This window comes from Macadamia integrifolia, unplaced genomic scaffold, assembly GCF_013358625.1.
Source record: "Macadamia integrifolia cultivar HAES 741 unplaced genomic scaffold, SCU_Mint_v3 scaffold537, whole genome shotgun sequence".
Classification (NCBI taxonomy): domain Eukaryota; kingdom Viridiplantae; phylum Streptophyta; class Magnoliopsida; order Proteales; family Proteaceae; genus Macadamia; species Macadamia integrifolia.
Window position 1 is genome coordinate 42,649 of NW_024870478.1, and position 13,756 is coordinate 56,404.

Here is a 13,756-nt window from a genome sequence, read left to right on the forward strand (position 1 = left end):
AAAAAAAAAAGAGTGCAACCGCTGCCTAGGAAGAGAATGCTCTGAAAAAAGAGGGTGAGAGAGAGAGAGAGGAACAACAAAAAAAAAAAAAAAAATCCCAGGGAAGCATCACCTGATCAGTCTTCGGCATCAGACACCAAAGTAGAAGAGCCAGTCAATGCTTGAATCACCACATGCCCTGTTTGTACAGCTACTAAGATCCCTTGAGCAAGGCCTTGAACAGGTTTCCACCCAATCCATATTTAAAGACTTGCACATGAACCTCTCGTCCTTCTTCAATGGCGTTTAACTTGGAAAACGCCTTCAACACAAAAGGAAAAGTTAGGGCGTTGAGGGTTGAATTGCCATCACAACGGACCATCTCGTAATCTCGTAGAAGAATGACGAGATTGTTTTATCTTTGAAGCCCATTCACATTAATCTCGTATTGCATCATAGCTATGGAGCGTCAAGGAGAGTGACCTGTAGCATGACTCAGCCTCACAGTTTTTTCTGACGATTTCAAAATACGTGGTTACAATGGGTGTGTTCAAATTTTTCCTGTGTAGCAGGGGGTTGCTGCTATGGGTAGCAGCCAATTTTTTTTTTCCAAATCATTTATGTAGCTGATTCAGATCCTCTGAGGCCAATCTGGGGTTCCCAGTACACATTTGACGGTTGGAAAAACCCAAGCGCACATGTGCCAGCCCTCAACTGCTCAGCGCGGCTGGAGAGGATCTAGTTCCTCCCGCAGCACCCTCTCTTCTGCGGATGAAAATCCTCTGTTTTTCTCATCCCTGTTTTTCCTTGTTTTGCTACCTGCAGAACACGACACGTGGACAACTTTAAGACCAACGGTCAAGATTGGGTGAGGATTATTACATCCGGTGCATTGATCTTAAAGTTGTCCACGTGCCGTGTTCTGCAGATAGCAAAACAAGGAAAAACAGGGATGAGAAAAACAGAGGATTTTTTTCCCTCTTCTGCCACCTGCCCCATGTCGCCCTTTCCTTTTCAGCCTCATCCCCCGCACTTGGGAACTACCCATCTAACAATATATGTGATATTACATATATATACCCATATTCTTATGTATAGTCCAAACTCCAAAGTAAAATAGATTGTTTTTTTTAATTCCCAATTTTGTTTAGTAAAGTGTTAGGATGTTGGGTTCGGGGTAAAGTAAGGTGGGTTATGTCCCCCCCCCCCACCCAATTGTATTTCTTCATTTATTTTCTAATAAGAAAAAAATTGGGTCCAACCAGGGGAAAGATAAGTTCCTCGTAAAAAAAAAAAAATAAAAGAGTGAAAAATAGTGATGGTTTCACTTCACTCTTCATAGTGATGCATATATACAATATGGGAAAAGGGTGAGTATGTGAAGTATGCGCATATATACAATATGGGAAAAGGGTGAGTATGTGAAGTATGCTGGCGTTTATCAACCAATGGATTAGATAGTTTACATCTAAACCATTTGTAGTTGTTGTCTTGCATTGCCTATCCACCACCGGCACTCTACAGTGTCTCTTCTCCCTCTCCTCTCTCTCTCCGTCTCTGGCTACACGATCCCAACTTTCTGTTGATCCTCCGCTACCCCTCTCTCCCTTGCACTCTCTTTCCTGCCTGGCCTCTACAGACCCCCACCTGCTGTCTCTGCCTTCTCCATCTTGGATTCAAACGCAACAAACTCTAAACATTGCCATATCTCATCTCTGACCGTCGCCTCTGGCCCCTTTACTACTGGTCGGAATGACTCCATCTATCTCTCTCGACTGTCCGTTGCATCCTCTGTCTCTCCCTGTCTAACCGCTGCAACCTGAAGTCCTTCCTAATCCATCTATGCATCATTGTACAATCTCTGTTTAGGCATTATTTGAATTTATTGTAATAATTTTCCTAATTATTGGAAAAGATTGATTTATTATTGGAGTCTTGGAATTTGTTCTTAACTTCTATAAATTGTTATTTTCTGGAGCGTATTTACTTTCAATGAGAGCATCCATTGATCTGCAGTTAAAATGTATGGTCTTAATGGAGAGGGGATGGTGACTAAACCAAATGGCAACTCCTCACCTTTGAAGAACCGTACATAGTAGAAATCAGAAATCTAATTGCAGAAAACTAAAACGAGAAATTAAAGAAATGAAGGAAGGCCTTTGGAGCTAGAAGCAAATCCAAGTAGGAATAAGGAGGAGCCGAGAGAGAGAGGGGGGAGGCCTTGTTTCGAAAGGGAGAGGGCACCAACAGTAATACAGGACAGTTGCAAGTGTAAGGAGAGAGAAAAGATGTAACAGCTGCAGAGTGAAAGTTTAGGGATCCACACATGTTTTCTTAGCTTTTGTGGTAAAGTTAAAAACAGCCTTCAGGAAGGATGGTATCCACTTTTGTAAAACGGCAGAGATGGCAAGTGATGGCAGAGGTCGTAAGTGATTCTCTCATTCTCTGTTTTTCGCTCTTTCTTGTTCTTTCGCGAAAAGTGAATAAAAGATACTTTGATTGCTTTGCTATGTAGACGAATTGATTCCTCTTTAATTATGTTTCTACCCTGAGCACGCATTTTACCATAAGGGGGTGGGGTTTAGGACTTAAGAGTCAAGAGACAAAAGGACAAAGTGACACACGATCTCCACTCATCAAAGCAAAAAGATGATTCGATTCCCCTAAGATGGTGATATATATCGTTTTCCATTCAGCCTACAAAGTCACGCGTTTCCACATGGACTGATTTTCTTAGTCACATAATTAGGTTATAACATGTATTTAAAAAAAAAATTGAGTTTAACATATAGACTAGGGGTGTCAATCTTGAGCCCACACCAATAGGCCCAACCGAGCCGACTCACTTAAGGCCCAACCTGAACTGACCTGATTAATAAAAGTATCGGGTTTAAATTAAACAGGTGTTTACGATGTACGCTACTAGCCCGTCAGGTACCTGACTGGCCCAACTTGTTTAAGAAGCCCGCTTGAACTGAGTCATTTAGCTCTACCGACCCGACCCCTTTGAAACTACTTAAATACCTATGTTACCACTATTAATACAAAATAATAGTAAAGACTTTGTAATACAAAATCTATGATAGATAATGTTGAACATGATATTACATCCAACTTTGTAATAAAATAAAATAGGATCTTTTAAGATGTTTTAATAGGGAGTGAATGAAGGGCACACAATTCTTGTGGAGAGTTTAACTATGGCGAGTTTTTGGGTGACCTTTACTATGTTCAAATAGAAGATTTCTGGACATTTAATTCACTTAAAAAAATGATTTTAGGGGAAGTCTGTTTAGAGCCTATTTAGACTTAAGTAGGTCCGTAGTCTGTTTAAGGTAGCTCGATTAAACCATGTCCCCCAAACCTAGGTCTATTTAAATAAACAAGCATTCACGGTATAATGATTTCACACCGTCAAACCCAGTTAGGCCGACCGGTTGACACCTCTAATATAGACCACACCAATACCCTCATTAAAGCTTTGATTTAGGGAGAGATTCAGCTTTTTTATATATAGGAAAATGATTTTTATGGGATAATGTGCCCTTTACATCTAGAACCCAGGACCGACCGACCGACCGACCGACCGACCGACTGACTGACCGACGTTGCTATGAAAAAAGTCTAAATGGGTCGGTACTGACTATATTTTATTCCCAAAATGTTTCTATTTAAATTCAGATGGATGACAAAGATTAATATTAAAAATAGACAAAAAGTCTTGATGACTTTATAAATTAATCCGAAATTTCCAATTTGATTCCCGTGGATAACATAATATATATTTTCTATCCTAAAAAAACAAAGACTTATATAAAAAAATATATATATATATTTTTTTAAAGTCTTTTTAAATATATATTTGGATTTTGGCGTGCAAGACAGGAGGCAGCGGTAGTCGATAAGTAAATCTAATGTACGAGTGCCTGAACTTTCTAATTCTATAAAATAAAAAGGGTTCACGGCCAAACACAGCCTTAGGCTATAAAATAGGGTGAGCGGTCTCTGCTCTCTCTGTGTCTTCCCTTTTGCTTATTGCATCGTAGTCTCTAATCTTTGCTTCCCACTCTCGATCTCATCGTTCATCCGACCTTGTGCTTTGTCCATGGCTGCCAATAAGACGAACACCTACAGAGGTGCCTCTTCTTCCTTCTCCCGTCGTTGGAATTATGATGTGTTTTTGAGTTTTTGTGGTCAAGACACTCGCACGAACTTCACAGATCACCTCTATAAAGACTTGGTCCGGGATGGGATTCACACCTTTAGAGACAACGATGAGCTAAACAAAGGAGAAGATATCTCTTCAGAACTGACGGAAGCCATTGAAGGTTCTAGGATTGCCATTATCGTCTTCTCTAAGAATTATGCTTCTTCCACCTGGTGCCTTGATGAGTTAGTGAAGATCCTCGATTGCAAAAAGAAAAACCAAACAGAAAAGGTTATGCCAGTTTTCTACAAGGTGGATCCATCAGATGTCAGGAAACAGCGTAACACTTATGCCAAGGCATTTAAGATACACGAAAAGCGATTCAAGAAGAAGATGGGAAAGGTGCAGGCTTGGAGGGTTGCTCTCACAGAAGCCGCAAATTTGGCAGGCTGGGATCAAAGAAATGTTGCCGATGAGTAAGTCCTAATCTAATCCTTTCAGATTTCAGTACTCTGTTTAGTACTTTATTTGGCTAAAATATTAGTTAGAGTTCTATCTACCATGGATTTTTCATTTAGGGGTTCGGATATGTGTCTCAAATAAACTACCCTAATGTAGTTATTGGAGGTGTGATAGAAAGTTTTTTGGATCTTGGCAAATATGAACACTGTTTTCAAAGAATCTCAAAAAATCATTTTTGGTCAAACCAGTTGATCAGCCAATCCCACCTACAGAGCCCATTTATTTTGATTGATCTGGATGCATCTCTTGAAAAGTTCATTAATGAAACCAAGAAAATAGACATGCTTCATTTTCATGCCAAAATTGGTAGGCTTCGAGAAAAGAGTATAAACATTACGACTTGATAAACAAATTGAAATAATTAGTGATTGAATTAAAAAGGGGGCAAATTTTTCTAATTATAAATAAAATTTAGAAAATACTAGATGATTATGAATGCAATAAATTAGAAAATTTATCAATGAAAAAAGATCAGGAAAAAAACCCGTTAAGCTGAAATACCCACTGAAAATACAACAAGCAATGAGGGATTGGCACTAAAATGATTTTGGTCATTAGAAAATTAAAAACCTCAAAAAATGGGGTTTGAGCATTGGTGAGAGAAGCCTTGTGGCCATAATTTGGATTGTTTTGGATATGCCAAGTCAGTCTTCCATGTAGATGAAAATTCCCCTCTATTGTATGCAATATGGTCTGTGTTAAACCAAAATCCTTTTACCAATATTAGTAATACCTTAACTAAGCATACTCACATTAAGTTCATGATTCCTTATAGGTGCAAGCCTTACTCATTTAGTAACTAAGTTTTATTGTGTAATTTTTATTTCTTTGTTTGTATCAAAATGGTCAGGCATGAGGCCGAGCTTATGAAGAAAATTATTGATGAAGTGTTGAAAATAGTGAACCGGACATGCTTGCATGTTGCGAAACATCCAATCGGGTTAGACTCCCACATTGAGTCCATAGGTCGCTTACTAAATGATGGCGGATTGGATGTTGTTCGCATCATAGGGATATATGGCCCAGGTGGAATAGGTAAGACAACTATAGCGAAAGCCATTTTTAACGACATGTTTAGAAATTTTGAAGGTAGCAGCTTTCTTGCCAATGTTAGAGAGGTTTCATGTCAACGTAACGGAGTAACTCTCTTACAAAAACAGCTTCTCTCTGATGTCTTAAAGAGAAAGTTCGAAGACATAAACAATGAGGACCAAGGAATCATTATTATCAAAGAGCGTCTGTATTGTAAAAGAGTTTTTATTGTTCTTGATGATGTGGATAAAATGGAACAATTTTGTAAATTGGTTGGAAGGCATGGTTGGCTTTGTCCGGGAAGTCGAATCATCCTAACAACTAGAGACAAACATTTGCTAGATAAGCTAGAGGCAGATGGAAAATATATGGTCAAGACAATGAATGAAGATGAATCCCTTCAACTTTTCAATCGCCATGCCTTTCAACAAAATCATCCATTAAGAGGCTATGAGCAGCTCTCAAATGAAGTAACACATTATGCAGGGGGCCTTCCATTAGCTCTTGAGGTTTTGGGTTCTCATCTATGCAAAAAAAATCAGGTTCAGTGGGAAAATGAATTGAAGAAATTAAGAAAGATACCCAATGATAAGATTTTAGAAAAACTTGAAATAAGTTACAACGGGTTAGATGATTTCGACAAGACCATATTCCTTGATATATCATGTTTTTTCATTGGAAAGAACAAAAGTGTTGTCATTACAATTCTAGATGCTTGCGGTGCGGGTGGAGAAGCTGGAATTCAACTTCTCATAGAGAGGTCTCTAATAACAATTGATGAAGATAACTTGTTATGTATGCACGATTTGATTCGAGATATGGGAAGGGAGATTGTTCGTAAACAATCTCCTAGGAAGCCTGGAGGACATAGTAGATTGTGGGACAATGACGATGCTATTGATGTATTGATGAACCTCACTGTAAGTATTAATGACATAAATTAAGCTATATCACAATATATATGATGATTATTAGCAAATAGATATAAACATTATCAATGCTTTCTTTGTCCTTTTTAGCATTTTCCTCTTACTAATTTCTCTCTTTTATCAGGGAACTGATGCTGTTGAAGGCTTTCAATTAAATTTGTGGGAATATAGAGGGGAAAACCAGTTGACCACTGTAGGATTTTCTAAAATGCCTAATCTAAGATTACTCGATGTTGATCATAAGGAATGGGACACCCCCAAAATAGCAGTGGAATCTTCTCATCAGGAGTGTTTCAAAAACCTAGTTTGGGTTAGATGGAAAGCATTCCCTTCTGAATATATACCTAATGATTTTGATATAGGGAACCTTGTTATTCTTGACATGCCATATAGCAAACTTAAAGAAGTTTGGAAGGGAACCAAGGTACATCATAATTTTGTTGAGTTTTCTTATGTGTCTTTTTTTTTTAATTTTTTTGCAAACTAATTTTTCCTCTTTCTTCTAGTATCTCACAAAGCTGAAGGAACTAAATCTTAGTTATTCGACACACCTGACCCATACACCGGACTTCTCAGGGCTCCCAAATCTTGAGAAATTGATTCTCATTGGTTGTAAAAGTTTGGTGGAAGTCCATGAAAGCATTGATCGACTCAAGAAACTTGTAAGGTTGGATCTAAGTAGTTGCCGTCGTCTCAAGAATCTTCCAATTTGTAGTATTATCAAATTGGCATCTCTTGAAACACTTAATATTTCTTACGGCCAAGCATTTAAACATTTGTCGAAGCAAATGGGGAACTTGAATTCTTCAAATTTTTTATGCTCCTTAAAGGAAGTACTTCTGGAAGGTTGCAACCTAACAGATGATGATATACCTGATGAGTTTTGGATGTTATACTCTTTGGTGTCATTGAATCTAAAGTGGAACTCTTTCGAGAGCCTTCCTCCATCTAGCATTGGCCGGCTTTCAAAACTTGAGACTCTGGATATGACACATTGTGAGAGACTCAAATCACTTCCAATCCTTCCATCAAGTTTGCGTTCTCTCTATGCATCAAATTGCTACGAGTTGGAAAGGTTACCAAAATTTTCAAACTTGAAGCACCTAATTATGCTTCATCTTTCATGGTGTGAAAAGCTGATTGAAATTGAGGGCTTGGAGGGTTTGATATCCGTAGAGAGTATAAAATTAGATAAGTGTACCAAATTGAAAGGTTTTGCTGGGAAGAGAATCCTTCAGGTATGTTTTTTTTCTCCTTTCTCTCTCTAAAATTAGGGTTCTCCTTTTTTATGAATAACATGATTAGTTCGTTACATGGACAGGACATATCTAAAGACTTTGGCAGCAATGGTAATATAGTCTGTGACATCCTTTTGGCTGGGAATGAAGTTCCAGATGAGTGGTTTGGGTTTCAAAGTGAGGCATTGTCTTCAGATTTAATTTCTTGTGAGGTTCCTCAACAACTTCCTAACAAGGAGATTCAAGGGTTGATCATATGTTCTAGTTGTAGGGAGCTTGGAAATTGTTCTTACTACTGTCGTGGCTCAATAGTTATGTGGGGAGGAAAGGTTGTAGTTCATAATAAATCGAAGAACTTTACATGGAGCCGCACCTTTGGTATTCAACTTTCAGTGAAAGAAAGTGTTACTTGGGTGATCAAGATACCCATATGTGTTGGACCAAAATCTTTCTTTGCTGATTATGGGGATACTATAAGAGTCTCTTTTTCATTTTTGGATATCGACTGTTCAAAATATGTTTCTGTGGAGAAAATTGGAGCCTATTTCTTCTACGCTTCATCACAGCATGAGAATGTCCATTTCTTCGATTATTCATCATCGACAACACAGCATGAGAATTTATCCAAGGAAAATTCCCAAGAAGGGTCATCCCAAACCATTAATCATCAATGTTTTGGATTCCTTCGATCGCTTGGGAAATGTTTGCAATGTTTTGGATTCCTTTGATGATTTTTTGGAGATATTTGCATGATCGTATATGAAGGATAGTGTCATCCATGAAAAAGTATTGTAGAAGGTGTATAATTGAAGCAGCAAAAGCTTGAGTCTGTGCTATGGATACACCTCATTGAGACTCCCTTCCCACTTGTATAAATTCAGTTAGTATGTTATACACATGTTAGTATGTAATTGATTCTTTCATTTGAGGCTCTCCAGCTGTATATAAATATATATATATATATGTTTATTCATTAATTTTTGTGATCTCTTTGGTGTGCATTGGCCATCTCTCAATGGGGTTGAAGAGCTTTTCAAATGGTGGAAGAGGAAAGCTAAGTTGTTAAATTTTAAAGATGTCTGGAATTGCGAGGTCATCCTGATACCCTACTTCTTGTGGATGGAAAAAAACTCAAGACTACATAATGGGGTCCAGAGGTTCTTGCATCTACTTCTGCAACTCCTGAGGTTGTCATTGCTGCTACGACTATGGCGTTGCTTTGGGATCATCAAGATCAGCTTATCTTGAGCTAGCTTATCTCCTCTTTGTCTGAATCAACTCTTTCTCACATCGTTAGTGTTACTTGTCATGAAGCCTAGCTGATTCTTGCATGAGTTTTTGCTCCTTCGTCTTGAATTCAGATTATGGATCTGAAAGATCGACTCACATATCTTCAACGGGGATCTGATTCTGTGGTGGATTATCTTCTTTCCATTCGATCTATCGCGGACACTCTTGCTGCTATTGATCATCCTCATATGGATGAAGATTTGGTTTTGACTACTCTTCGAGGTTTGGGGCCAGAGTACCGTGACTTCGCAACTTCTGTTCGACTTCAGGTTGAATATGTGTCCTTTGTGGAATTGACTGATCTTTTACTCAATCATGAAAACTTTCTCAAGACCATGATTGATGATATTTATTTATCTTTTTCCATTGCAAATATGGCTGCTATGGCTCAAAATAACAAGCGATCTTTCTCTATTAATCGCCGTTCTTATGGTCGTTCTTCAAATCGGTTTCGTGGTTATCGTTGGCAACATCCTACGCAATATGCTGATCAGAATGCACCTCATCAAGGCTTAGGCTCGCACTCTGCCTCTGGTAAGTCATTCAACCAACAATAGGGATCTATTCTTGAAGCACCACCACAGGGTCACGTCCTTCGTTCTCACCTACACAACGTTTCTGCTGTCAAATCTACAATCAAGAAGGTCATGTTGCTTCACTTCGCCCCAAAAGGTTCGACCATGCCTTCTTGGGTATTTCTTGCTTCTCCACTCATTATACTTCCTCTGTTTCATCATCTTGGCTTCTTGATTCCGGTTCTAATCATCATGTCACTGTAGATATGAGCAATCTTGCTCTGACCACTCCTTTCAATGGTCCTGAGCAGATAATAGTTGGTAATGGTCAAGGTCTGTCCATCACTCAAAAAGGCTCTACTAATCTCCTTTCTTCTTCTCATAATTTTCAACTTTCTAATGTTCTGTGTGCTCCACAGATTCATAGGAATTTAGTCTCTATTCATCAATTTTGTGTTGATAATGATGTTTACATTGAGTTTCATTCGTCTTGCTTTCTGATTAAGGACCAGAGGACCAGCTAGATACTCTACAAAGGCTAGAGTAACAATGGCCTATACAAGGTCCCATCCTCTGATTCACTGTGCCTTTCGTACTCAGCTGTGTGTGCTCCGATAGCTGATTGGCATTCTAGCCTTGGACACCCTTTAATAAAGATTGTTCATCACCTTGTTGCTAAATTTGACCTTCCTGTCACATGCACAACATTCTCCAATTGTGATGCATACCACTATGCGAAGAGTCATCACTTACCATTTTCTCTTTCTTCTTCCATTAGTAGTACTCCACTAGAACTTGTACATTGTGATGTTTGGGGACCTACCCCCACTATTTTTGTTGATAAATTTTGATATTATGTCATCTTTGTCGATGATTACAGTAAATACATTTGGTTGTACCCATTAGTGCACAAATCTAATGTACTTCCTGTTTTTGTTCGGTTCAAATCCTTAGTTGAAAATTTTTTTCTTGTGCAAAATAAAGGGTTTACAGACAAATGGTGGGGAAAAATTTTAAAAATTGGATTCTTTACTTGTCACTAGTGGTATTTTTCGACAAGTCTCATGTCCTCACACCCAAGCACAAAACGGTGTTGTCGAACGCAAGCACTGTCACATTGTGGAGACTCGACTCACCTTGCTCTTCCATTCTCATCTCCCTTCTAATTACTGGTCCTATGCCTTTCTCACTGTCATATACCTTATCAACTAGATGCCCACATCTCTGTTAGATAACATCAGCCCTCTTCAGTGTCTCTTTCATACCCCTCCTGATTATCCTTTTCTAAAAACTTTTGGGTTCCTCTGCTACCCGTGGTTAAGGCCTTATAGTCCCAACAAGCTTGAACCTCAGTCACACCCTTGTGTTTTTATTCTCTTACTCACAAAGGGTACAAATGCTTGGATGTATCTTCCAATCGTCTCTACATTTCATGGCATGTTTCTTATTGAAAATGTTTTTTTATTTTCTCAGTTACCATCACCATGGCCTATTCCTACTTCTTCCATTGTGGGTTCCTAGTGTCACTCTCCACCCCCTATTTTTCTTCCCTGTTCCTCTACTTGTCCTGGTTGTTCTCTCTCATCTGGGCCCCATATATCTACTAGGACACTTCATGGGCTTGGTTCAATAAGTGAACCTGAAACACATGATGAATCCTCTGTTTCCTCTCATGGGCTTGTCCCCACAACAACTAATGAGCTTGTTACAGTTAATGGGTCTGGCCCGTCTTTAATGCGAATAAACTCCTCTTCTCTCCCTATTTCGGAACCTAGTTCTTTTCTTCCTACTAATGCTTCCATTCAGCACATTGTCCCAAATCATCCAATGTTTACTTGTTCCAAAACAGGGGCTCCTAGACATCCTCCATGTCGCTTAAGCATGACTGTAACAGGGGCTACAAGACATCCTCTCTTACATTCTGTCGAGCCATCCTGTTATTCTCAGGTTACCAAACATCTTGAAAGGAGAGCAACCATGGCTAAAGAGTTCAATGCTCTCCTAAGAAATGGCACTTGGTCTTTGGTCCCTCCTTCTTCATCTCGAAATGTCGTCGGCTACAAATGGGCGTTCCGTATTAAACAAAAATACGATGGCACCATTGACCGCTACAAGGCACGATTAGTTGTTAAAGGTTTTCATCAGCGTCCCGGAGTTGATTATACGAAAACATTCAGTCTGTTATAAAACCAGCGACCATTCGGCTTGTACTCTCTCTTGTTGTGGCAAATAATTGGTCTGTCTGCCAACTAGATGTTCAAAATGCATTCTTACATAGGGATCTTGAAGAAACTGTTTTCATGGATCAACCTCTGGGCTTTGTGGATCAAGTTCATCCAGATTTTGTTTGGCATTTGCACAAGTCTCTATATAGTCTTAAACAAGTGCTGTGTGCATGGTACATGCTTCTCAGCTCCTTCTTGCTCTCTCAAGGATTTCATACTTTCAAGACTAATACATCTTTATTCATCTATCACACCAATACTACTGTGACCTATTTTTTGATATATGTGGATGACCTGCTAGTTACTGGAAATGATCAGTTTGCCATTCGAGATTTACTCAAAGTTCTTGCAGCCTCCTTTGCCTTGAAGGATCTCGGTGATCTACACTACTTTCTTGGAGTGGAGGTCACTTGCTCCACTTCTGGTTTGTTCATGTCTCAACTCAAGTATGTTACAGATTTATTACATAGTATTGGGATGACGGATGCCAAGCCTATTACAACTCCAATGGCAGCAGTGACTCCTCTTTCTCTCTTTTGGTGCTCCTCTCACTGATGGTTCTGAGTATCATCGGATTGTTGGGGCTTTACACTACTTGTCTATGACTAGGCCTGACATTGGCTATGCAGTCAATAAGGTGGCTCAATTTATGCATACTCCTACTGATATGCAATGGGTTGTTGTTAAGCAATTCTCAGATATCTTAAACACACTATTGCTGATGGTATATTCTTTTAATCCTCTTCTACTACTCAACTTCTAGCCTATTCGGATGCTGACTGGGCCGACTGTCAGGATGATAGAAAGTCTACAACAGGGTATGCTGTCTTTCTTGGCTCTCATCTTATCTCTTGGTGTTCACGGAAGCAGTGTACTGTTTCCAAAAGTTCTACTGAAGCTAAATATTGTGTTGTTGCATCTGTGGCAACTGAACTTCTTTGGTTGTGCTCTCTTCTTTGTGAACTCGATATTTTTCTTCCACAACCTCCAGTGATCCTATGTGATAACATTGGCACAACATATCTTTCGACTAATCTGGTGTTTCATGCTCGAATGAAGCACATCGAATAGATTTTCATTTCGTACGTGATATGGATAGCACACACCATTTACAGGTCTGTTTTGTCTCAACGATTGAGCAGCTAGCTGACATACTAATGAAGGGCTTGTCTTAGATCCGGTTTGCTACTCTCAATGGAAAGCTCACTGTGGGTTCACCCCCATAAGCTTGAGGGGGCCTGTTATGGATACACCTCACTGAGACTGTAATATCCCGCTTCTTAAACCCGGTCTGATTTCGCGATTGAACCGGTTTAACCATGCAGGAACCGAGCCAGAGGATGTTAGAGCGGGTTCCTTATGGGCTATGATGGCACGGGTGACCTTAAACACCGGCTGGCCCGACAAGTCCGAACCAGTGCCAGAAGAGACGGGAGTGCCCAAACCGTGTACGTGCACCTACCATAAGGCTATGTACGGATAAAACAGGTATTATATCTGTATTTTAAGATAAATACGTATGCTACAATGTATGCCTCGGGTGGGGTTTGAGCCGAGGTCCGAGCCCGGTCAAAATCCCAAGTTTTGACTCTCGGGTGGGTATGACAGGTGGGTACACCCACCCACCTGAGTGACCCATCCAACACTATTCACTTAAGTAGGAATAGTATATAAAGCTTTATGACTTCTTTTCTTTCCATTTATTACCCTCGTACGTTTGGTGAGAAAAGTAAAGAGGAGAGAGAAAAAGAAAGGGAAGAAGAAAGGAAGAGGAAGAAAGGGAGGATCTCAGTGGCGCCGAAGCTCGATCTTGCCATTCCGGTGCCGGGAGAGTAATCTTCAACTCGAGATCTACAGTTGGAGGTAAGAAAAGTTGGGT

At 39.5% G+C, this 13,756-nt stretch overlaps 1 protein-coding gene across 2 annotated transcripts; it reads left to right on the forward strand.

Annotated features, from left to right (window-relative positions):
- The first annotated feature begins 3,943 nt into the window (after positions 1–3,943).
- LOC122069124 (disease resistance protein RPV1-like) lies at positions 3,944–8,780 on the forward strand. Of its 2 annotated transcripts, none has more exons than XM_042633053.1 (5): positions 3,944–4,602; positions 5,499–6,600; positions 6,734–7,033; positions 7,116–7,847; positions 7,931–8,780. In XM_042633053.1, exons 1-5 carry the CDS (start codon positions 4,085–4,087, stop codon positions 8,573–8,575), a joined length of 3,297 nt encoding a protein of 1,098 aa, XP_042488987.1. In that variant the 5' UTR covers positions 3,944–4,084; the 3' UTR covers positions 8,576–8,780. The 2 variants fall into 2 exon arrangements, with proteins under 2 accessions (XP_042488987.1, XP_042488988.1); XM_042633054.1 differs by having other exon boundaries at positions 7,944–8,102.
- Positions 8,781–13,756: the final 4,976 nt, after the last annotated feature.

Coding starts and splice junctions, on each gene's coding strand:
- LOC122069124 (XM_042633053.1), top strand. CDS start 4,085: ATGGCTGCCAATAAGACGAACACCTACAGAGGTGCCTCTTCTTCCTTC. Junction 6,601..6,733: donor ATGTATTGATGAACCTCACT/GTAAGTATTAAT, acceptor CTCTTTTATCAG/GGAACTGATGCTGTTGAAGG. Junction 7,034..7,115: donor AAGTTTGGAAGGGAACCAAG/GTACATCATAAT, acceptor TCTTTCTTCTAG/TATCTCACAAAGCTGAAGGA.